The following is a 20,564-nucleotide window of genomic DNA, read 5'->3' as shown; positions in this document are numbered from 1 at the left end:
AGACACATTGAGTAAAACCCAAAACCCATTAACAACTATTAAGATTTGAAAGAACAGCATACATTTGCAAGAATATCATGTAAATATAGCTAGAAACGAAATAAGCTCAACTTTAAGCTTCCACCAGGGCAGAATCAAGACTAAGCGATCATTAGTCTTCTTCATGCTGTATCTCTAAAGCCTAGAATAGCACCGGGCACAGAGATGTTCAGTAAGTTTTGTTCAATTAAAGAATGACATACATAATCACTCCACCCAGTTATTTCCATTAATTAAAGTGAACAATTTGGATTATCTGGTGATCTCAAAGTGAAACAGTTAATCCAAATCTGCCACTCATATGTTGGGGTATATAAATTTTCAGGCCTGAAAAAGAAACAAAAGTCCTACCCACTATCCGTATTTAGCAGACTTGTACTGCCACAACCAAGATTCTACTTGGATGGCTTGCAGAATACCAAGTTCTTAGTTGGGTTTCCCCTAGAAGCAAATCCGGAGACCAGGATTAAGTGAACTTGGCTTATTTGGAAGAGTGACCCTGACAGGAGGGGGGAAGGTAATGCAGAAAAGGAAAGGCAGTCAATGCAGGGTGCAATATTAATCCAGCTACCCCAGTGGACACCATGGGGAAGCTGTAGAATTATTCCGGCAAAGGGGCGAAGAGCCTGAGTACTTATACCTCCACACCATAGGTCACTGGGTGAAGGGCCATCACCTGAGCAACATTCATACCCCTACACCTCCAGCCTGCATGAGCACGTGGACAAAGTAGGTTTTGCAAACCAAGGTTAGCCCCCCAACAAAGATGTAGTGGTTGGCCCTTGGCAGTCAAGCTGGCATGCAAAGAAATAGTAAGAGAATCTGAGGGGATTCAGGGGAGATGCTCAGTGTCTGCTACACCAGGCAAGTAATGGCAGCTGGTATATAGCAGAAGAGGCCCCAACAGTAAAAAAATAGGATATGAAAACAAAATATAACTGTAACGTCTTCCTAGAACCAGGCTAAACAGCCTTTAAGGACACTGTCATTAGTGGCTACTACTGTCCTACACTCAGTAAATCACTGTTGCTTGGTGAAGGAGTGAGTCAACTATTTAGGACTGAGCTATCCAGGGACAGATACACCAGGACACCACGACAGCTGCAGAAGCCAGGACACTGCAACAGACCACTTGCACTGAGTTCAGAATTTTAATTAATTTATTTATTTTTAAAGATTTTATTGGGGAAGGGGAACAGGACTTTATTGGGGAACAGTGTGTACTTCCAGGACTTTTTTCCAAGTCAAGTTGTTGTCCTTTCAATCTTAGTTGTGGAGGGCACAGCTCAGCTCCAGGTCCAGTTGCCATTGCTAGTTGCAGGGGGCACAGCCCACCATCCCTTGCGGGAGTCGAACCGGCAACCTTGTGGTTGAGAGGACGCACTCCAACCAACTGAGCCATCCAGGAGCTCAGAGGCAGCTCAGCTCAAGGTGCCGTGTTCAATTTTAGTTGCAGGGGGCGCTGCCCACCATCCCTTGCGGGACTTGAGGAACTGAACTGGCAACCTTGTGGTCAAGAGCCTGCGCTCCAGCTAACTGAGCTATCCAGAAGGCAGCTCAGCTCAACGTGCCGTGTTCAATCTTAGTTGCAAAGACAGAGCCCACCGTCCCTTGTAGGACTCGAAGAATTGAACCGGCAGCCTTGTGGTTGAGAGCCCACTGGCCCATGTGGGAATTGAACCGGCAGCCTTCGGAGTTAGGAGCATGGAGCTCTAACCACCTGAGCCACCGGGCCAGCCCCTAATTTATTTTTTAAAATTGACTTTTGACGTCAGGGATAACTTTGATGCAGGCCTTTTTCTTCTGTAGGAGACAGTCATATACTTTGCTTTAGCCATGAAGTATCAAGAATAAAAATAATGGATTAAACTATAACAATTACCATAACAATTTCCCCTAATATAAACACAACTATATAAATAAGCATCAAAAATAAGCATCTTTAAAAAAAAAAAAGGATCCTGAATGAAGTACAGGAATTTAACTTCTTGTTCTCTGTATGTCCTAAATCCCCCACGTTCTTTCTCAAGATCTAATGGCATTTCAAAACTAAATTTTTAATCCAGATTTCACATCTTATTAGGGTCCTGCAGCTAAATTTTGTTGCTTTCAGAAATTGTTTGTATGGCAGTTCAATATGCTTCAATTGGAGGTAAATTATCAGTTTTGATGATTTCTATTTTCCTTTAAGGTAGAGACACAGGAAATAATGTATTCTGTTTTCCAAAGGGGATCAGTCTGAGGTTTATTAAAGTTGATAATGAGTCCTTTAGAAAAAGGCAGAAATCAATTCTGAGCAGGAAAGTTAAGGTTAGCAATATTACAAGAAATTGAAACCAAAGGTGACTCCCATTTTTGTTAGTTTAGTAAATACCATGTGTCAATTCAATTATGCTATTGTTTTTCTTTTAATGAAGATGGCTTATCTTGATTAATAAAGTTTTGAATTATCTGGCTGTATGAGGAGGTGTAAAACGTACTCTCATTTAGATTGATCCAGGATTGTTTAATTTGATCTCAGAATGAAATTTCCCTTTAGGCTATGAATTTCATCCAGTTTGGATCAGGATAATGACATACTAACCTTAAGCAATTGCCATTTATCGAGGAAACCAGAAGTATTTACTATAAATGTTAAAGAAATTTAGAGATTTAAAACCCTAACATAAACTGAATGATATCGACTATTTTTCATCCTTCCCAAATTACCAATTTCTACCTAATGCCGCAGTATAACAACATTACATTTGATGCACTCATTACAGTGTGACCACATTCCTAAACATCCCCGAAGATTCATATCTAAGGATTAATTGAACTTGTTCTCTTTAAAATGTTTTACTCTGCTTAAATTTCATCTTTAATTTCTTCTCCCTGAAACTACAGTTTTAAACATAGTTGACCTCAAATCAGTAGTAAGTGATCAAATAAGGAAAGAAAGGGAATACTATTGGGAAAATCATAGTGATGCAATCTAAAGTATAAATAAATATCAAATAAATGAAAAGGCCCATATTTTTCGAGGGAAGGCGTGTAAAAAAAAAAAAAAAAAACGATCTTCAAACAAATAAGTTTCCATTAATCATGTCTTAAATAAGCCCCAAAGCAATATGATCATCTGATAGCTCAACAGAAGCCTAGAACTGAATTGTCTAGCAACTAGAACTAGAAGAATATCGCTCAGTAGCTCAATAGGAGCCCAGAACTAGTAATCTAGCTCTAAGCTGCCAGGCAAAAAGGCTTTGGTCATTTTACAAGGAACCTCTAGGACCAGTTAAAATGAGATGTCTTCCTATGGTTACAAAGCTAGTAGTCTTTTCAAACAGCACTCAGTGTTGATAAAATGATTTTATAGGATACTAGTGAGTTCATCACAACTGTACCAATATCTTTAAATACACCACCCCTTTCAAGCCTCCTTTTGTTAACCTACTTTATTATAACTGCCCCTGCTTAAGTAGGCTCCCTTTCTCTAGCCCCTCACTCAGAACTACTATATATAATAGTATTGGTCTTTTACTTGATATGGTCTCTAGTGGTTCTGGCAAACAGGAATCAAAAGCTTAGTCATTCTTTGAGTGAAGCAATAAAACTGAGTTACTGAATTTACAAAACCAAAGATTACAGCCAAGATCAAGTTGTCCTCTCCAAGGTGAATTGTCCCATGGACACTACTGAAAATAGTCTTCAACTTGAGTCAAAAGAAATGTATTACAAATCAGAAGAGAATCACTAACACCAACTTTCTGTTTTTAAACAATGGGAAAATGGGTCCAAGATTACAATGTTATCAATAATTTTTAGTTCTTCAAAATGAATTATTAAAATTATTTTTTAAAATACATGCCACTGCCTATATGTGACATTAATGGTTCTCAACTCTGATTGGGCTATGAAATAGAAAGTAAGGTTACCTCAGTCGCATTGTAGACCTATTGGGTCGGAATCTCAAGGAGTAACACCGACCTTCAGGCTGAGGCTAACTTTTGTTGTGGCCTTATGTCATCTATTTCTGTTCCTCTGTATACAATTTCATTCATATAAACATTTTTGAACCGCACATATTTTCTAGGCACTCTACTATATGTACTCTGACATACTGGTTCATATCCATTAAGCTTTAAAGGTAGACTGACATTACATTTTAATATTTAACAATACTGATAGGATTCATATACCTATTAACAACACAAACAAAATATTTTAATGTTGATAGGAATATAGCATAACTCAATTAGCTCAATACTGACAGCACAGTCAGGCTTCAAATATTAAAATTTTATCGGATTATTTCAGTTTAACAATTCAAACTACCAGCATGGTTTTAATAATCCATGCTAAAACTGTCTTCTGCCCTTCAGGTAGGAGATTCCATTAAGGAATAATTGTCATAATTCACTTCCTGAATTTCTTCTAATAGTTCTTCAAATATCTGAGCACTTAATATTGATTTCCCAAACTTACCAAATGTGATAAGACAAGTGAATATTGAAGATCATCAAACTAAAGCACCATTTGGGGAAGATTTTCCGTTTAGACTATTTCCCTTTACATTCTGAATGTCTCTGGGCATAACTGTGTAGACTGTCAGTTTTCCTGTATCAGGTGTTAAAGTTTAAGTGCGTTACATAACTGAATTGATCAATAATTTTTAGAAGATTAATTAGCACCCCAACATATATTTAACAGAACTTTCGATTAATACCTTAATCTTCATAGTACCAGTTTCTCTCTCTGAACACTATGAATTCCCAGAAACGGCTTCTAAATACAGAGCCTCTATTTACTTAATGGAGCTTTGCGCCTACCACAGAGAGTAGCTCTGTAGGGTGCTGGGGGACTGAGAAGAAGATGTGAAATGGGCTGCTTACAAATAAGAATGCAAAGCAGGCCCTCTCAGCCTTGCAGGTTTTAAGCACTACATATCCCTTACCCTGATTGCATGCAACTTCAGCAGAGTAGAGTGGTTTGTTGAAATAATGAATAGTAGATGGCATCCATTTTAGTGGAACGTTTTAATTTGTGATTCCTTGAGGCTGTGTGAAATGAAACACCCTTATTTATCCCCGTAAATGAAGCCAAATTACTTCTGGAATTTCTTCTGAGAAAAACCATCTAAGAACACTGATTTGACATATTAGAAATAAAACATTTAATGAATGCACTTTTGTAGTGAAGAGCACTATTTCTATGAAGATTATTACTTAAATATGTTCTTAACTGACTAAGTTTCTGCTTTTAAAAACTGATGCTTAATACATCATGTTTAAGCTTGCCTCAGAAACTCAGAAAATAAAAATCTGTCTAATCTGTCTGATTTTACATCTATTTTAATTAAAATATAAGTTATTTCTGAAAGCAATCATTGTGCCACAAAAGCATCTTATTAGTAAATTTCAGCACACAATTCAAATGGATTAAATAGCAGTGAGTATTTAGAAAGAAGAGGAACTAAAGTTTACCCTTTAGCAAAATCAAGAAAGAGAAGTATCTATCCTAAAAATTAGTAATTTCAAGATTGGAGATTTAAATTGACCAGGAGAACAAAGCATTTTTAAAATTCTGAAATATTTAAGAATTATTTAAATATTTAAAAATTATTAAAAATCTTCATAAGTAATTGGTATGCTGCTTGTATATCAATTGAGCTATTTATTAAATCTTCCCTCAGTGACATTATAGAAAATATTTGATCAACCCATCCTTATACATGAAATAAATTAAACAGCATTTACTTTAAAATGTAGATACTCACTTACGCTATAGAAAATTATTGTCTACTACATTTCAGTTGCTATTCTAAATCCTGAGAAGACAGTAGTGAACACATGCTTATGATCTATGTTCCAGGAGAACTAACATTCAATGGACAAGAGTGGGGAAAGAGTGGGAGGGCAGAAAATAAACAAGGCAGCAAATAATTAAAGAAGACAATGTCAGATAGGTAAACAGGTAGAAATAAAACTGAGTAATGAATAGAATGTAAAGGGGTGGAGAGCTGAAGAGGGGCTAATATCAATACCTCCAGGGTGATGACTGAGCTGAGACCTATAAGATGTGATCAAACAATATGGTGAATCTTTAAATTAAAAAAATTACTACAGTAAAAGACACATTGCCATTAATCCCCCTCAAAATACTCTATCTCATTTCGAACACACTTAATACCTTGTTCTTGCCACTTTCTGAAGCGGTTCTGGAAGTCCTCTTTCACGAGTGTCTTTAGCTGCGCTGTCGTGGCTGCCTTGATGTCCTGACTTTGGGGAAGAGTCAGAAGTCGCATAGTGCCAGATCTGGTGAATAAGGTAGATGAGGACACACCGTAATGTTTTTACTTGACAGAAATTGCCGTATACCAGAAGCATGTATTATGTGGAGCATTGTCATGATTTATGGCACACTTTAAAACACATCTGCTCTCAACCGTAGCTCACACCCAACTGACTGCACCGAACAAGTTGAAACTTGTCACACACTGTTACTAAGGTTCGATGTGCTGCTTCCTGTATCGAAGATCCCTGCCTTTGCATTAGATGGCACTCGGCAGCAGCATTCATTGTATTTTGTGATCACAACAGAAAGGCTCTGTGTCACACATCGCTTGTGGTATGTCAATTTCTGCCAAATAAAAACATTACAGTGTGTCCTCATCCACCTTATTCACCAGATTTTGCACCATGCAACCTCTGGCTCTTCCCCAAAGTCAAAATGACCATGAAAGGTAAACGTTTTGAATCGATTCAGGATATTGAGACTGCCATGACAGCACAACTAGACACAAAAGAGGACTTCCAGAACTGCTTTTGAAAGTGGCAAGAACGATGGGATAAGTGTGTTTGAAGAGAGGGAGAGTATTTTGAGGGGGATTAATGGCAATGTGTCTTTTACTGTAATAGGTTTCTTTTAAACATTCACTGATTTTCTGATTGCATTTCGTAAGTGATAAGACAGAGACAACTACAGGAAATCGCAAATCAAAGTTGGGAACACCCTACCTGTAGACCACTAGTACATAGGAATAGAAATCTAACACATGCAAAAACATGCCTCTCCTAGCCTTTTATGGGGCCCAGGGCAAAAATATATATGGAGGCTCACATATTGTGTGTCTAAATATTCATAAGTTCTAATTCAAGATAACCAACTTATAAAAGAAATATATTCTATCTTCCTACCTTGACAATACTAACTTCTCTAAAATGCAGTGGTGTGATCAAAGCTTGCCTTCAGCTCCTGAATTATCCCCCATCTCCTCCTACTCTGGACTCAGTTGTATACTGCAAGGAACCTTACACACCCACATGTGGACACCCTGACCTACCCATCAGAGCCCACTCACACTCCCCCCCAAAAAAAAGACACCCATTGGCTAGCCCTCAAGACCCAAATTTATTGGTCACTTTTTTCTCATGTTTAACTTCTTGGAAGAATTCAACACTGAAAAACCTTTTTATCTAGGTTTCCACTCATCATAATTTTGTTTTCCACAAATTTCTTTGGCAGTTCCTCTACCCATGCCTCAAAATTTTTATTTCTTAAATCTGTTTTAAGTCCTACTCTTTTTCACTTCTGTAGGTGATCTCATTCATTTCCATGAATTAAATTATTATCAGCAGGCCAATACCGTGTTTCCCTGAAAATAAGACCTAGCCGGACAATCAGCTCTACTGCGTCTTTTGGAGCAAAGATCAATATAAGACCCGGTCTTATACAAAACCGGGCCTCATAAAGGTCTTATATAAGACTGGGTCTTATATTAATCTTTGCTCCAAAAGACGCAGTAGAGCTGATTGTCCGGCTAGGTCTTATTTTCGGGGAAACACGGGAGAATGGCAGAAAACTATTTCAGAACTTCCTGGAAAGAATATTTGATCAGGTTCGCTAGTCTGGTTCTGAGACAGGGAATAAAGATAGCACTTTGTAGGTATAGAGCAGACGTATGAATAATAAACATTTGTTGGTTGCATATCCAGCAACTATTCCCTGCTTTGTGCCTCTTAAAACTTCAGATTTTTCTTCTAATTAGTAGCTGCTCCTCTTCCAAGCCCGTGCTTTAATGAGTTCTGGATCTAAGCTAAACAAGAAATTTGCCTCAAACCTCCTGTCCTCCATTCCTCACTCAAAGGTACAGTTGCCAAAGGCTTTTAAAAAAGAAAGTTCCCTGCTCTTCTCAGATAACTAGCTACTAAAAGAGGTGCTTCCTGTCATTGTACTGAAAAGTGTGATGTCATATGAAAAATGAAACTGCTAGAGCATGCATTCTCAGTGGGGGTAAAATCGCCTCCAAGGGGTGAACATTGGGGAGAAAAATAATCTTACTCTTTTTATGTATAAAACAGAAATATGTACACAGTACATAACAGATAAACAGTATTATCTGTGGTATTAAAGCTTTGGGGGGCATTAGAAATAGCCTTAAAAGACTCCTTAGGGGGCAATGATAATTTTTTTAAAAGGTTGAGAAATACTCTCCTAGAGCAATGGCACAAAAGGCAGAAAGCAATAATGGAAACTCATCATTGATACTATTATCAACTTTAGAAATCAAATGACACCTGAAGCCTGTTCTAGCTCTTGACTTTCCACTTAACTAAGCCAATTAATCCCCTTTATTGTTGAAGCCATTTCTCACTTGGACAACTGAGTAGATGATGGGATCCTTCATAGATACAAAATGCACACAGAAGAACAAATTTGTGGTGGGTGATAACTTCTAAATTTGCTTTTGCAAGTTTGAAAGGTGTTTAGGTTTCTATTTATTATCTAAATAGAGATGTCCAATAGGTCCAGAATTCAAGAAAAATTTGAGCACTGGGAGAGATTGGGAGTCACCATTATAAAAGTGGTATAGGTAGTCAAGGCCTGGAGTAAAATTATCCAGAGTGTAGAATAAGAAATTATTCCTTCATTCTTTTATCCATTCACCAAACTATCGAGTGTTACTAGAATTACAAATAAAACATGACAGAATGTTTTCCACGAGTTCCTGTCTTCTTGATTGCCAAATCCAATAACCTATTTGCAGTCCCAAATGTGTTTAACTTACTTCTATATAGCAATTATTTGGCTGCCTTCTCCTTAATTGGAAAGCTCTCCTCCAGTGATATTCAGGTTACTGTTCCCGTTTGCCCCTTTCTGTTCCTTTTCAGTCTCTTACGGAGACTTAAAATTTGACATTCACAACAGGGTTTCATCCTTGGTCTGAAACCTTCATCTCTAACTCCAATTATCCTAGTTAACTTCAACTCAAATTGACTAAACAGCTAGTTCAAAACTAAAAATCGTGTTGATAGTACAACACAGGCAATACTATCCGCCTTGGAGATACACTGACCTAAGTTCTACAAGCTTGTGAGGCTCATAAGTGTTTTCAACAAGGAGAAAATTCTGCCGTGTTCTAAATTACAGTGAAGGGAGAGTGAGACAGAACTGTTAGTCTGTTGATGGCTGCTGGCCAGCTAACAAAAGACTGCTCACAATCCTTGTATTGCCTATTGAAACTTTAATTTCCAGGTGGTTATTACTACAGATGATTTTAACCAGGCACCATCCAACTCCAGGAGCCTCCACTTGTTTACACGTGGGCTTTCTCCACTGGTGCCCACAGCCAATCTACAGAAACAGACATTTTTTTATGGGACCCTGCGCCTATCTCACCTCCCACCCTTTTCCTACAGCTAATGTAAATTCTTTAAGACTACCTTTCTTGTCCCTTCCCCCTACTTGATGTATAAAAACGCTTGCAAAACTCTGGGAGGATGGACTCTTTTCTATCTAGCCATGCTTCTGGTGGTTTAGACTCCATGCCCCAAGACCCGTCTTCTATATGGCTAGCACTTTGGCTCAATAAAACTTTATCTAAAAAAAAAAAAAGAAGAAGAAGAAAAAAAAACTTCAGTTATGGAAGTTATCACTCCATATGTATTGTTAATATTAATGCAACCCATAACTTCATATGAACATAACAAATTATGTCAAACTATTTACGTCGACCTTATCTAATATTAACTTTTGTTCTTGAGAACTCAGCCTAGATACTGTTATCCAGGTTATATGCGCCGGCTCGCTCTGTATTATTTTCGTGAGAATCTCTGAGTCAGGGACTGGCTCAAAGTAACAGTAGCAACTGTTTCCTTCCATAAACCACACTGAGGGAAACACATTTTCCAAGGCTTCGTAAAGAACTAGTTCAGCTTAGCTTAGGGGTGAAATTAAAATGCTTCATCACAAAAACTCAGTCCAACGCTACCCCGGCCATCTGAAGGTCTCCGCGAGAAAAGGGACCAGGGCCATAACATACTTCACCAAGTAGAGTTGAAACCATAGCTTTTATCTTTCCCGCTGGTTCCTAAAGGACCAACCGCACAGACATTCCATCGTGCTCCGCGCTACTTCCGTTCGCGCTTTTGAATTACGTCAGAGCGTCAGCTCTCGCGGTATCATCCGATTGCTGAGGCCCTTTAACAAAGATCTCGCGAAATTTGGTCTACAGATCTAAGCTAGACTCTTACCCTCCCCCGCCCCACCCCCAAAACTGTCCTTCCTTTCTCAGTCTCAGTTAAAAAATTCTCACTTCCCCTCCCTCGAGCTCGCTGCCCTCCTCCTGTTTCCGATTTCAGGCCGGAACCGGAAGCTTAGTGGGCGGGGCCCGGCGGCGGAAAACGCAGCGGAGTCGGACCGGGGACTCCGCTGTGGACTCCGCTGTGGCCGCTGCCCCTGTCCCTTCCACGGATCGCCGTGGCTCCAGGCTGAAAGTCGGTCAGGAGGCGGGTGGGCGCGGGTCTCCCCCGGAGTGTCCGGGCGGCAGCTTCCCCGGGCCCCCCGGGCTCCGCGAGGGATCATGTCTACAGCTTCCGCCGCTTCCTCCTCCTCATCGTCTTCGGCCGGTGACATGATCGAAGCCCCCTCCCAAGTCCTCAACTTTGAAGAGATCGACTACAAGGAGATCGAGGTGGAAGAGGTGAGCGAGGCCCGGCACGGAGGCGCCGGCCCCGGCCGCTCCCACCTCTACCTGTTGTCGACTCTTAAGGCGCCTCCGCGGCCCCTCTGATTCACGGAGCCCCTCGGGGTTCACCGGGGGGTCCCAATATCCCCACAGAGACCGGGTGTAGAGCGGACTCTCCGCGTTCAACTGCTCGGGGGTAGCTCTATTTTTCCCTCACTTCGGCACTCTTGAGTTTGGATTTGACACTCCGGTGCCTGGATTTGGGTCATCTCAAACAGGAGGATGAACTGGTGAGACAGTGTGGTCCACCAGTTCTCTCATCTGTAAGTAGTAAATTCATCCAAGCCCGTGGCCCTTTTGGAGTTTTGATGCACTAAGACATGGTGTTCTTAAGGGCCAAGGATTGTGCTTTATATTCGACATTAGCTCTGCCTGGCACGTAGTGGGTGTTCAGTAAATGCTTGGTGAATTAATACATCCTTATATCTAACAGTTTCCCCGAGGATCGAATGGTTTGTTTCGCCGATTCCCTAGGAGCAGTAGGGAATGTTAAATGTTCTGCCTTCAGCTGGACTAAGTCAGATGAATTTCAACAATAGTGATATAGACTGGTCTACGATGAAAAGATGTTTCAAGTATCATATTCTGAGGAGATAGCTAATGATTTCGGTGACAACTAGAATATAACACCAGACCACAAAATCACTGTTAGAAAACCCAAATCCATTCTTTATTTTGCAGTACTTTAAGGGTAATAACATGTACCTTTAATACATTGCTTCTTTTCAAATTCAGAGGAGTAAATTGGTTCTAAGGACCATAACATTTAGAAAAGCAAAAATTGTATATATTTTAAAGACACACTTTGCAAAGTGTTAAACCTTTGGTTGAAAATAGTATCTATCAGTTACCATTTACTTAATCAATTTTAGAATTTATTAAGTACTTTGTATTACGCATTCCATGAAGAACCCTGTATGTCTGATATTACAGACTTTTGGTTATCTCTATTTTAAAAATCCAAAATTATTTTTAGGTAATGACAAGCTAAAAGATAATTATCACTTAACAAATAAGTTTCTTTTCTATGAATGTTTTGGAAGAATAATAGATTACTTAATCATATTTTTTTAATTCCATAAAGAAACCTTAGAGATCACCGAGAACAACCTTATTTTATAGGGTAGTATAAATGGGAAGAACGAGGCCTTTTGGAGTTAGAGGAAGGTCCAATATATTAGCTATGCCACTTAATAGTTGTGTGATTTGGAGCAAGTTTCCTAACTAATCCCTTTGAGCTTTAGTTTCCTTAACTATAAAATAGGGGTAATTTCTATTTCATTTTATCTGTATAACAGATGCTATTAGGCAACATATGCATTACACCCAACACAGTGCCTGACACATATTACCAGGAAACAGTTCCAGAGTACAACAGTGACCTGCTTTAAGGTCACATAGCTAAAAGAAGGACCTGTGGTTTGTAAAAAGGGGGAGGATTTTTGTGTGTGTGGATATGTTTGTTTTGTTTTTTTCTAGTGAGGCTAAGATAAATTCCTTTTTCAGAAGTGGAGAGTTTATCCAGCTTTCATGGCTAACATTCTTTCTTTTTTAAGAATAAAAATTCAGTGAGTCTCTTTTTTAAGAATAAAAATTCAGTGAGTCAGTATAAAAGAATTGCAGTTTTTAAATAAGCATTTACGTCTACTCTGTGGTGAACTGTCATGCTTGTAGACTACAAATTGTTATATAATAATAACTTGTACTTCATGGTCTATCAAATGCTTTCACTGAGTTACATCATTTGATCCCTACAACATTAGTTTTGTGCACTACTTTCTAAAGCATGTTACATTCTCGCTTCTTGAAGGAATGAAACCTAAAAGGAGACAGTAACTTTTTGCTGCTCTTCCCCAAAGCCATTTAGCTTCTAATTAGGTTTTTATATTTCCAAAGACCTTTCAGTTTAGATAATGTTTCAACCTTTCTTTGGTATACTTAGGACATTTCTGAGATGTAGTTTTTTGTTTTTAAATGAAAATTTCTAATATTAGGCAATCATTTAGGGTTTTTTTAAATACCCAGTTTATTTTCCCTTTAGTCATTGTATTTGGACGTTTCTGATGTTGCAGCCATTACATAATTTCCATCAGATTTCTTCATTTTCATACCTTAAAATTGTGTTCTATGATCCAGAGTGCACCATGGGTACTCAATAACTATTTCTCAACTTAAATTCTGCTTCTAGGTTAAAATCATTAATAAGAGAACAGAAAAAGACCAGAAACAGGAAGTCTTTTATGTTACTTTTAATATTTTGTATGGTATATATATATATATTGCCTATAAATAAAGAAAATCATATTCCAAATTTGTGAAATAACATTGTAATTGAATCAGTATACTGATTCATTTTGAAACTATGTAAGAAAAATACTCCAACCACAGACCAAATATACAGTCATTTATTTAGTGGATGCATATGTTTAAGGCATCAGCTGATTTAAATGCTTACATCCCTAATAGTGTGACTCTATAATCAGTGTGGCACTTCCTAAATTCAGTTCTGATATCAAATTATGAAAGGTCTCAACCTTGGAAATCTACATAGATACTTTTTGTTTTAAGTCATTTAGTTTTGACCATTCTGAATCTGAGTGTAGAGAATGTTAGAATAATTTCTGTGAGGTATGTACATTTTGGGAACTAGCTTGCAAGAAGAGGTAAAAGTGGTGTGATGTGGTGAGAAGTGTTCTGGGTATTTAGAAAATTTAGATTCTGCCGTAACATATTTCAGTAACTTTGAGCAAGACACCTCATTTTTCTGGTCCTCTGATTTCTCACATAACATGAGAGATTGAACAAGATCACTTAAGTTCTTTTCTAGTTCTAAAATGAAAACATATATGTTGTTTCCACTATTTATGCTCTGTTTGCACAATAAGCTTTAGGGACAGTGATCGTGATCTCTCACGGAATGGACAGGGCAAGTGATATCCACATTTCATAGATATTGACAGATGGACGTGGAGTTTGATTTGCCAGAAGCCTTAAGCGTAAGTAAATGGTAAAGCTGGGGAACTGAATTTGAGATTTCTCACTCCTGAGTCAGTTGCTCTTTCCAATGGATTTACAATGTCACGTTAGTGCTTTCTAAGGTACTCGATAACCAAAACTTATTCTGAGAATAGGGACATAAAACACTGATTTCCTTTATAGTGGTTGGTCCTGAGCATTTATTGAACATTCTCTGTGCACAGTATTGCTAAGGTATTGAGAATGATAGGAGAATCTTAGGATTCTCTCCTTAAAAATTTTGAATTGTGAGACTAGAATAAACAGAGCAGTTAATAATTATATTTTCAGAACCGCAAATTTAAAACTATGAATATAATGTAAATTGAGCATTGAAGCTATAATTCGAAATTAGGGTTAATCACAGAAGGCTCCACCTAGTGGAAAACAGTTTGAAACTAGATTTTGTGTAAAGCAAGCCTCATGGATTGGGGAAAGCCCTAAGATGAATTGTTTTTGCAGTTGTTCTCTGCCTAGAATGAATGAATGCCTTTCTTCCCAGACTTCATGTGGCTGGCGCCTTCTCACCAATCAAGTCCCAGCTCAAATGTTACTTCCTTAGAGAAGTTCTCCTGAGCAGCCTCGGTCTTTGCCACTTCTGTTGTCCTTCATGGTACTGCCATGTGAGGTGCCTTATTCACACTTGTAACTTCAATGCCTAGCTCCTGGAACATTTTCTATGAGTATTTATTGAATGAGTAAGTTAAGTCTGGTTCTCTAACATCCTAGAGGGTAAGATCAGTAAGTGATTTGTCTAAGTCAGCATTTTTACTAGAAATGAAATCTGGTTCTCTTTCCAAATGTTGATTGCGTAACACTCCATTATACCTAGCAAACACTTTTTGTTTAGCAGGTTGAAAAGATGCTGTGAAAGGTCAGGTGCTATGAATCAGCCAGGTATTGGTGAGCCTTTACAAAGATGCAAACAGACCCACTTTGTCATGGTTGCTTTTTCAAAGGGAGACTCACAGTGTCAACCTCAAGTATGACAGACGAGCAAGGTACATGTAATCATTGCAGCAGTTATGTGTTCTCAGGCTTCGTTATAGAGATGTGCAGAGGTTTTCTTTTAAAGGTAGAGAAAGAACTTTGGCAGTGATGTATATTTTGTAGTTTTAAGTTGTGAGTGAGTATATGGGCAACTGATAATAGAGAAAGACCTAACTGATAGTGGCCTGAATTAAACTGAGTCCATAGATGTGTTAGTCAGTATTTAATTATGGATATACAACATTAATAAACTCTTCTATGTGAAACTTAGCAGTGGTTTCAGTAGATCTAGCATTTTTATCACAGTGAGGAGGTAGCCACAACAATAACTTTTATATTGTGTATGTGCACCTTAAAAGATGATGCAAGCATATTATTTGAAAGAAAAGACCTATTAAGAAGATCAGATGTCTTATGGCAGGCTTTAAAGACTGCATGAAAAATTCAAAAGAAAGTTTGAATTGAAGCTTTACTTTTGTGTTATCAAGTCTGCCTTGTCAGCAGATGGCAGTTCCACTCTGCCACAGTTTATTAATAGATATTGAAGTTCTGAAATAGTTGGAGGCTCCAAGTTCTCTAACTAATAAATGTGCGATCTATGCTTGTTCCATCATGTTCCAAATTTCTAGCCAGAGCAATAGCAGTGTAGCCAGGGTCCGTTCACGTAGTCCACAGGACAGGGCCAAATCAAACTGACAGCTATAGTCACTGAACTAAAAATAACGTGAATTGGGGACAATTAAGAATTATTTGATAGTAAATTAAAAGCACTAGGGCATACATCCTTTTCCATTTAGGTGTTTGTTTGTTTGTTTGTTTTTTAATAACGTCACTTGGATGGAGGAATGGAGTAGTCTTCCATCCTAAGGAAATTAGTGTTTAAAGGAGTTGCTTTACACACACACACACACACACACACACACCACACCTACCTCAAATTCTGATTTTGATTTTGATGCCTTTTAATATTAATTGCATGGATATTCTACACACCATCTCTCATATTTTTCTGTTATATTTTCATTATTAAATTTAAATCTGCTTTACAATATGAGACTAAAGTTGTGGACCCAAAACCAACAGGACTAAACCTATGATAGATGCATATCATAAGAGAATTAATCTAAGAACAGAGTAATTTAGAAAACATTGATAAATTTAGAAGGAAATATTTCTAAATTGACTTCTCCTTTAAAACCAAAGTCCTCTTTGCATTCCTCTGTTCTTCTATTTTTACAGATGAGGGATGGTGAAAAATATCTGAAATATTTATTTCTAGGTTCACCATTTTAGATGGATGTGTGTGATGGGGAAGATACTTGTAATTTGGATCTGTGCCCTGTTTTACACTCTTGGTGAAAATTTATCATTGGGGAAAGCTGTCATTCAAAGTAATTATTAATGACAATGTGTCAGAGAAACTTGTATTATTCAGCTATGGATGCAATCCAAAAAGCATTTTTGGTTTCTGAACTTGAATTAGAAATTTGGTAGTAAGTAAAAGATGACTTCCTTTTAGTATTTTCTAGTTTGAATATTAAGTTTTTCATTGTTTACCTAAGTTGTCAGTTGTGTCAATTTGCCATCTGTGCCACCCTTTTCTACTGATTTACCGTATGTTAAGAAAAACTTGGGTTGCTCACAAGAATTCTCTCTCTCCTTTTCTGCCCAAGATCGCTTCTCAGTGCTCTGAAAAACTTTCATAAATAATAACAACAGCAGGGGAGGGCTCTCTGCTCTCACTGTTAATTGGTTTTTTAATATAACCTAACACAGTCGTTCGCAAGCATTAGAATCACCTGAAAGGCCTGTTAAAACACAGACTGCTGGGCCCTACTGAGAATTTTTCACAAATTTCCCGGTAATGCTGAAGCTTCTCATCCAGAGACCACACTTGAAGAGCCATTGGCTTAATGTTTTGCTGTTTTTCATCTACTTTCTTCTTGGAAACTCCTCTCTTGGCTTCTTGTGACACCCTCCTGGTTCGTGTGCTTATTGACCTTATTGACTGTTCTTTCTCAATTTTCTTAGTTCTTTCTCCTCTATGTTTGAAATGAAGTGCTGTAAAGCTCAGTTCTGGGACCCCAGTATTTACATATTATTTTTTGATGATCTCATCTGGTTGATTGACTAGAAATACCATCTGCGTGCTGATGACTCTTCCAAGTTCTTATCTCCTTCCTGACGACTCCCTGACTCATGTTTCTACTTTCTTTCTTGATATCTCCACCTAGATATCTAACAGTCATCTTAACCTCTGTATGACTAAAACAGAATTCTGTGTTCAATCTGCCTACTCCATTCTTTCTTATCCTTCATTAAACTGTAGCCGAATCTGGATGTTACCCTTTTTTTCATCTGTTTTCCTCTCCACCCGTTCCGCCTGCATGCAGCTCTTTTGCTACATGTGAAACATTGCCCATATCTGCCCAGTTTTCTGCACTGCCATTAACCTTGTCCTGTCAGCTGTTTGCTCTGACATGGGCTGCTGTGATCGCCTCCGGCCTGGTCTCGCCATCGATACGTACACTCTAGCTCCCCTACAATCCAGTCTTTACATAAGAGCTAGAATGATTTTTTAAAATGTAAAATCATCTCACATCTTTCCTTACATCCCTCCAATTGGCTTCCCATTGCACTTAGATAAAAATTCAAACTCCTTTTCATGATGCAGAGAGCCATTCAGGATTCAGACTCTGCCTGTCTCTCATCTTACTTCACTCTTCCCTTCTCCAACTATGCAACGCCCACAGTGAACATTCTGTTTCTCTAGGTCGTCACTAAAATGTCATCTTTCTCAGTGAAAAGTAGGCCCTGCAGGACTATCATGTTTAAAATTGGCGGGTGGGGAGGAGGTGTGCGTACATGTGTACACATACAATACTGCTCCTTTGCTTAGCACATTTATCATTTTCTAAAATATTGTGTCTTTTTCTTACATATTTTGCTTCCTCTTTGTTTCCCGCTGTGAGACTATAAGCAGTTAAAAGCAAGGATTTAGATTTGTTTGTTCACTTCTATATCTTGAGTGCCTGGGAAAGCACCTACGTGGCCTAAACAAGGTTCAATATTGTTGAATAGGGAGTGAGGGTTTGTTTGTTTTTATTTGTTTGTTTGTTTGTTTTCTCTTAGGGCCTTAACATGAGTTGTTTCTTTGGTTGGTTCCTTGTGTCCTTCAAATAGCAAGTTAGTAGCCTGCTCAGATGGCTTTCCCATACTATCTCAACAGAAGTTTCTAGTAGTCTCTGTCGTATCATCCTATTTTTTTGTTTGTTTACTACATGGCTTTTTTAACAATCTAATACTTTTCTTGTTCATCTTTTTGTCTATTGATTTCTTTTGGTCCCCTTTTCATTGAAAGTACATTCCATGTAGATCAGGAACTTTGTCTTACTTAGTGCTGTATCTCTGGTATCCCAATTGCTATATCTCTGGATGTAGTAGACATTCAGGAAATATTGGTTTAAGGAGTAAACAAATGAGGTTCATGTTCTCTTGGCATACGCCTCACTTTCACCTCTTGAAAGCAGGAGACCTTACCCCGTTTCTCCCTGCTTGCTGACTGGGCCTTCTCCATTGGTCGGCTTTCATTGATTCTCACACTCAGCTGAGCTCTTCCCTGAGCTCCCTGTGTTTGAGATTCTCCCGTCCTGCAGCCTCAGGTATAGGTTCCAACACTGTGCCCTACAACAGCCTGCTTCCTGCAGTCAGAAGACTCTTTAATTTGCAGTTACCGTGCTTTTCTCTTGGCAAGAGTATTTCTGTATCATTTCCACATTGTGTTGGGGCTCAGAGAACCTGAGTGAGGCCTCCTCTGTTTCTCTCCCTTGCCACTCTTACTCATTTGTAGCTTCCCACGTTGGCAAAGCATATTCTGTGCAGCTGCCTCCTCTTGGAGATCTCAGTGAGAAGTGGGGGGACAAGTCCTTTCTGTCCTCTAATCGCTAAGCCTGTCCCAGAAGGCGAAGGGGTGGTTCTTTAGCCACCATCATATACTCTCACCTTTGGCTGTCTTCAGCTTTAAGTATTTAAAAAATTGTTCAAATACTGTGGTGTTGTCTTGAGTTTCCTCTCTACCTCACTTTCATTCCAGGAAGGCAGGGGTCAATTCTTTATATCATTTTTCTTTGCACTCTTAATATCTCTACATTTATATTATTTGAGAAAATGGAAAGTCGTTTTTTGATACTGCAATATGGTGATTGGTAAGAAATATGTATTTGGTCATTGAGACGACCAAAATGCAGTGTCCATATATATTTGTTCTTTGTCCAGGGTTCCTGGCTCACAGCTCCCCCAACCCTCTGGAGTTTCCTAAGTGATGAAAGTAATAAGCATGTCTTCTGTCTGTCTTTTTTTATGCTAATGTGTTTACTTTTGGACCACATCTAAGAACGGGGACTGGTTGCCAGAAGGGAACCAACCTTGTGATTAGAGGGTTGGAGCTTTTTATTCCCACCTTCCTGACCTGCAGGGAGCAGAAAGGGGTTGAAGGCTGAATGAATCACCAATAGACAGTGATCTCATCAATCATGTCTGTGTAAGGAAGCTTCTAAAAAACCCAGAAGGATAAGGTCTGGAGAGTTTCCTGGTTGGTGAACCCCTGGAGTTTGGAGGAGAACGTTACATGGATTGGCCATGGAAACTTCGTGTCCCTTCTACATGTCGTGCCTATGCATGTCTTCCATCTGCTGTCCTAACTTGTATTCTTTTATAATAAATGGGTAATCTAGTAAGTAAAATACTTGAGTTCTGTGAGCCACTCTAACAAATTAATTGAACCCGAGGAATGGGTCATTGGAACCTCCAAACTGTAGGTGGTTGATCAGAAGCACAGTTGGGCCTGTGACTGGCAGCTGAGGTTGGGGTGGGGGGCCTTCTTGTAGAACCGAGCCCTTAACCTATGAGATCTGATGCCGTCTCCAGGAAGATAGTGTCAGAATTGAGTTGAATTGTAGGCTACCCAGCCGGTATCTGAGAACCGCTTTGTGGTGTGGGGAAACCCCTCTTCTGTACATTGGAATTGGTGATCAGAATCATTCGATATGCAGAAATTTAAATTCTTTAAACACTGACTCTGTGCTTCTAATCTCACTCCTTTGAATTCACAGCAGTTATTTCTCCTTTCATGTAACATAGTTTATATGTAGAACCTTGGGCACCTTGGACTTTATTATCGTTTTCAGATTTGTTGTTTCACAACACATATAAAATAGCTTATGGCCCTAATGTAATAAGAGGCTTCTTAAAGCCATGGGCTCTCATCTTACATGAATATGCCTGTTTTATATTTCAGAGTGTTCAAAAAAATTGCTTTCTTAAGCAAAAGGGAGAAAGTTTGTCATGTCCTCATTTGCCCACATTTTGTTCCCATTAAGTTGAAAGCGTAGCCAGCCATCATCTCAGCACTAGGTGGCACTTGTGCATCACGGTTAGTCATACGTACAAGCCTAAAACAGTTTTTGTAACAAGTGCATGATCCACAGATACGTATTAGGTTGGTACAAAAGTAATT

General features: G+C 38.7%; 1 protein-coding gene across 2 annotated transcripts in view; it reads left to right on the top strand.

Annotated features, from left to right (window-relative positions):
* Positions 1-10,507: 10,507 nt before the first annotated feature.
* MAP3K7 (mitogen-activated protein kinase kinase kinase 7) overlaps positions 10,508-20,564 on the top strand; it is a 65,470-nt gene continuing 55,413 nt past the window's right edge. The window contains exon 1 of one of the 2 annotated variants that reach the window (XM_019743273.2): positions 10,508-10,999. In XM_019743273.2, the coding sequence (XP_019598832.1) occupies positions 10,880-10,999 (120 nt within the window). In that variant the 5' untranslated portion in view covers positions 10,508-10,879. The remainder of the gene's footprint in view (positions 11,000-20,564) is intronic. The other variant, XM_019743274.2, reaches the window with a different exon arrangement.

The sequence above is a fragment of the Rhinolophus sinicus genome, linkage group LG05 (genome assembly GCF_036562045.2).
Source record: "Rhinolophus sinicus isolate RSC01 linkage group LG05, ASM3656204v1, whole genome shotgun sequence".
Classification (NCBI taxonomy): domain Eukaryota; kingdom Metazoa; phylum Chordata; class Mammalia; order Chiroptera; family Rhinolophidae; genus Rhinolophus; species Rhinolophus sinicus.
Note: the sequence above shows the minus strand (reverse complement) of the source record. Positions and strands in the feature narration are given on the sequence as shown.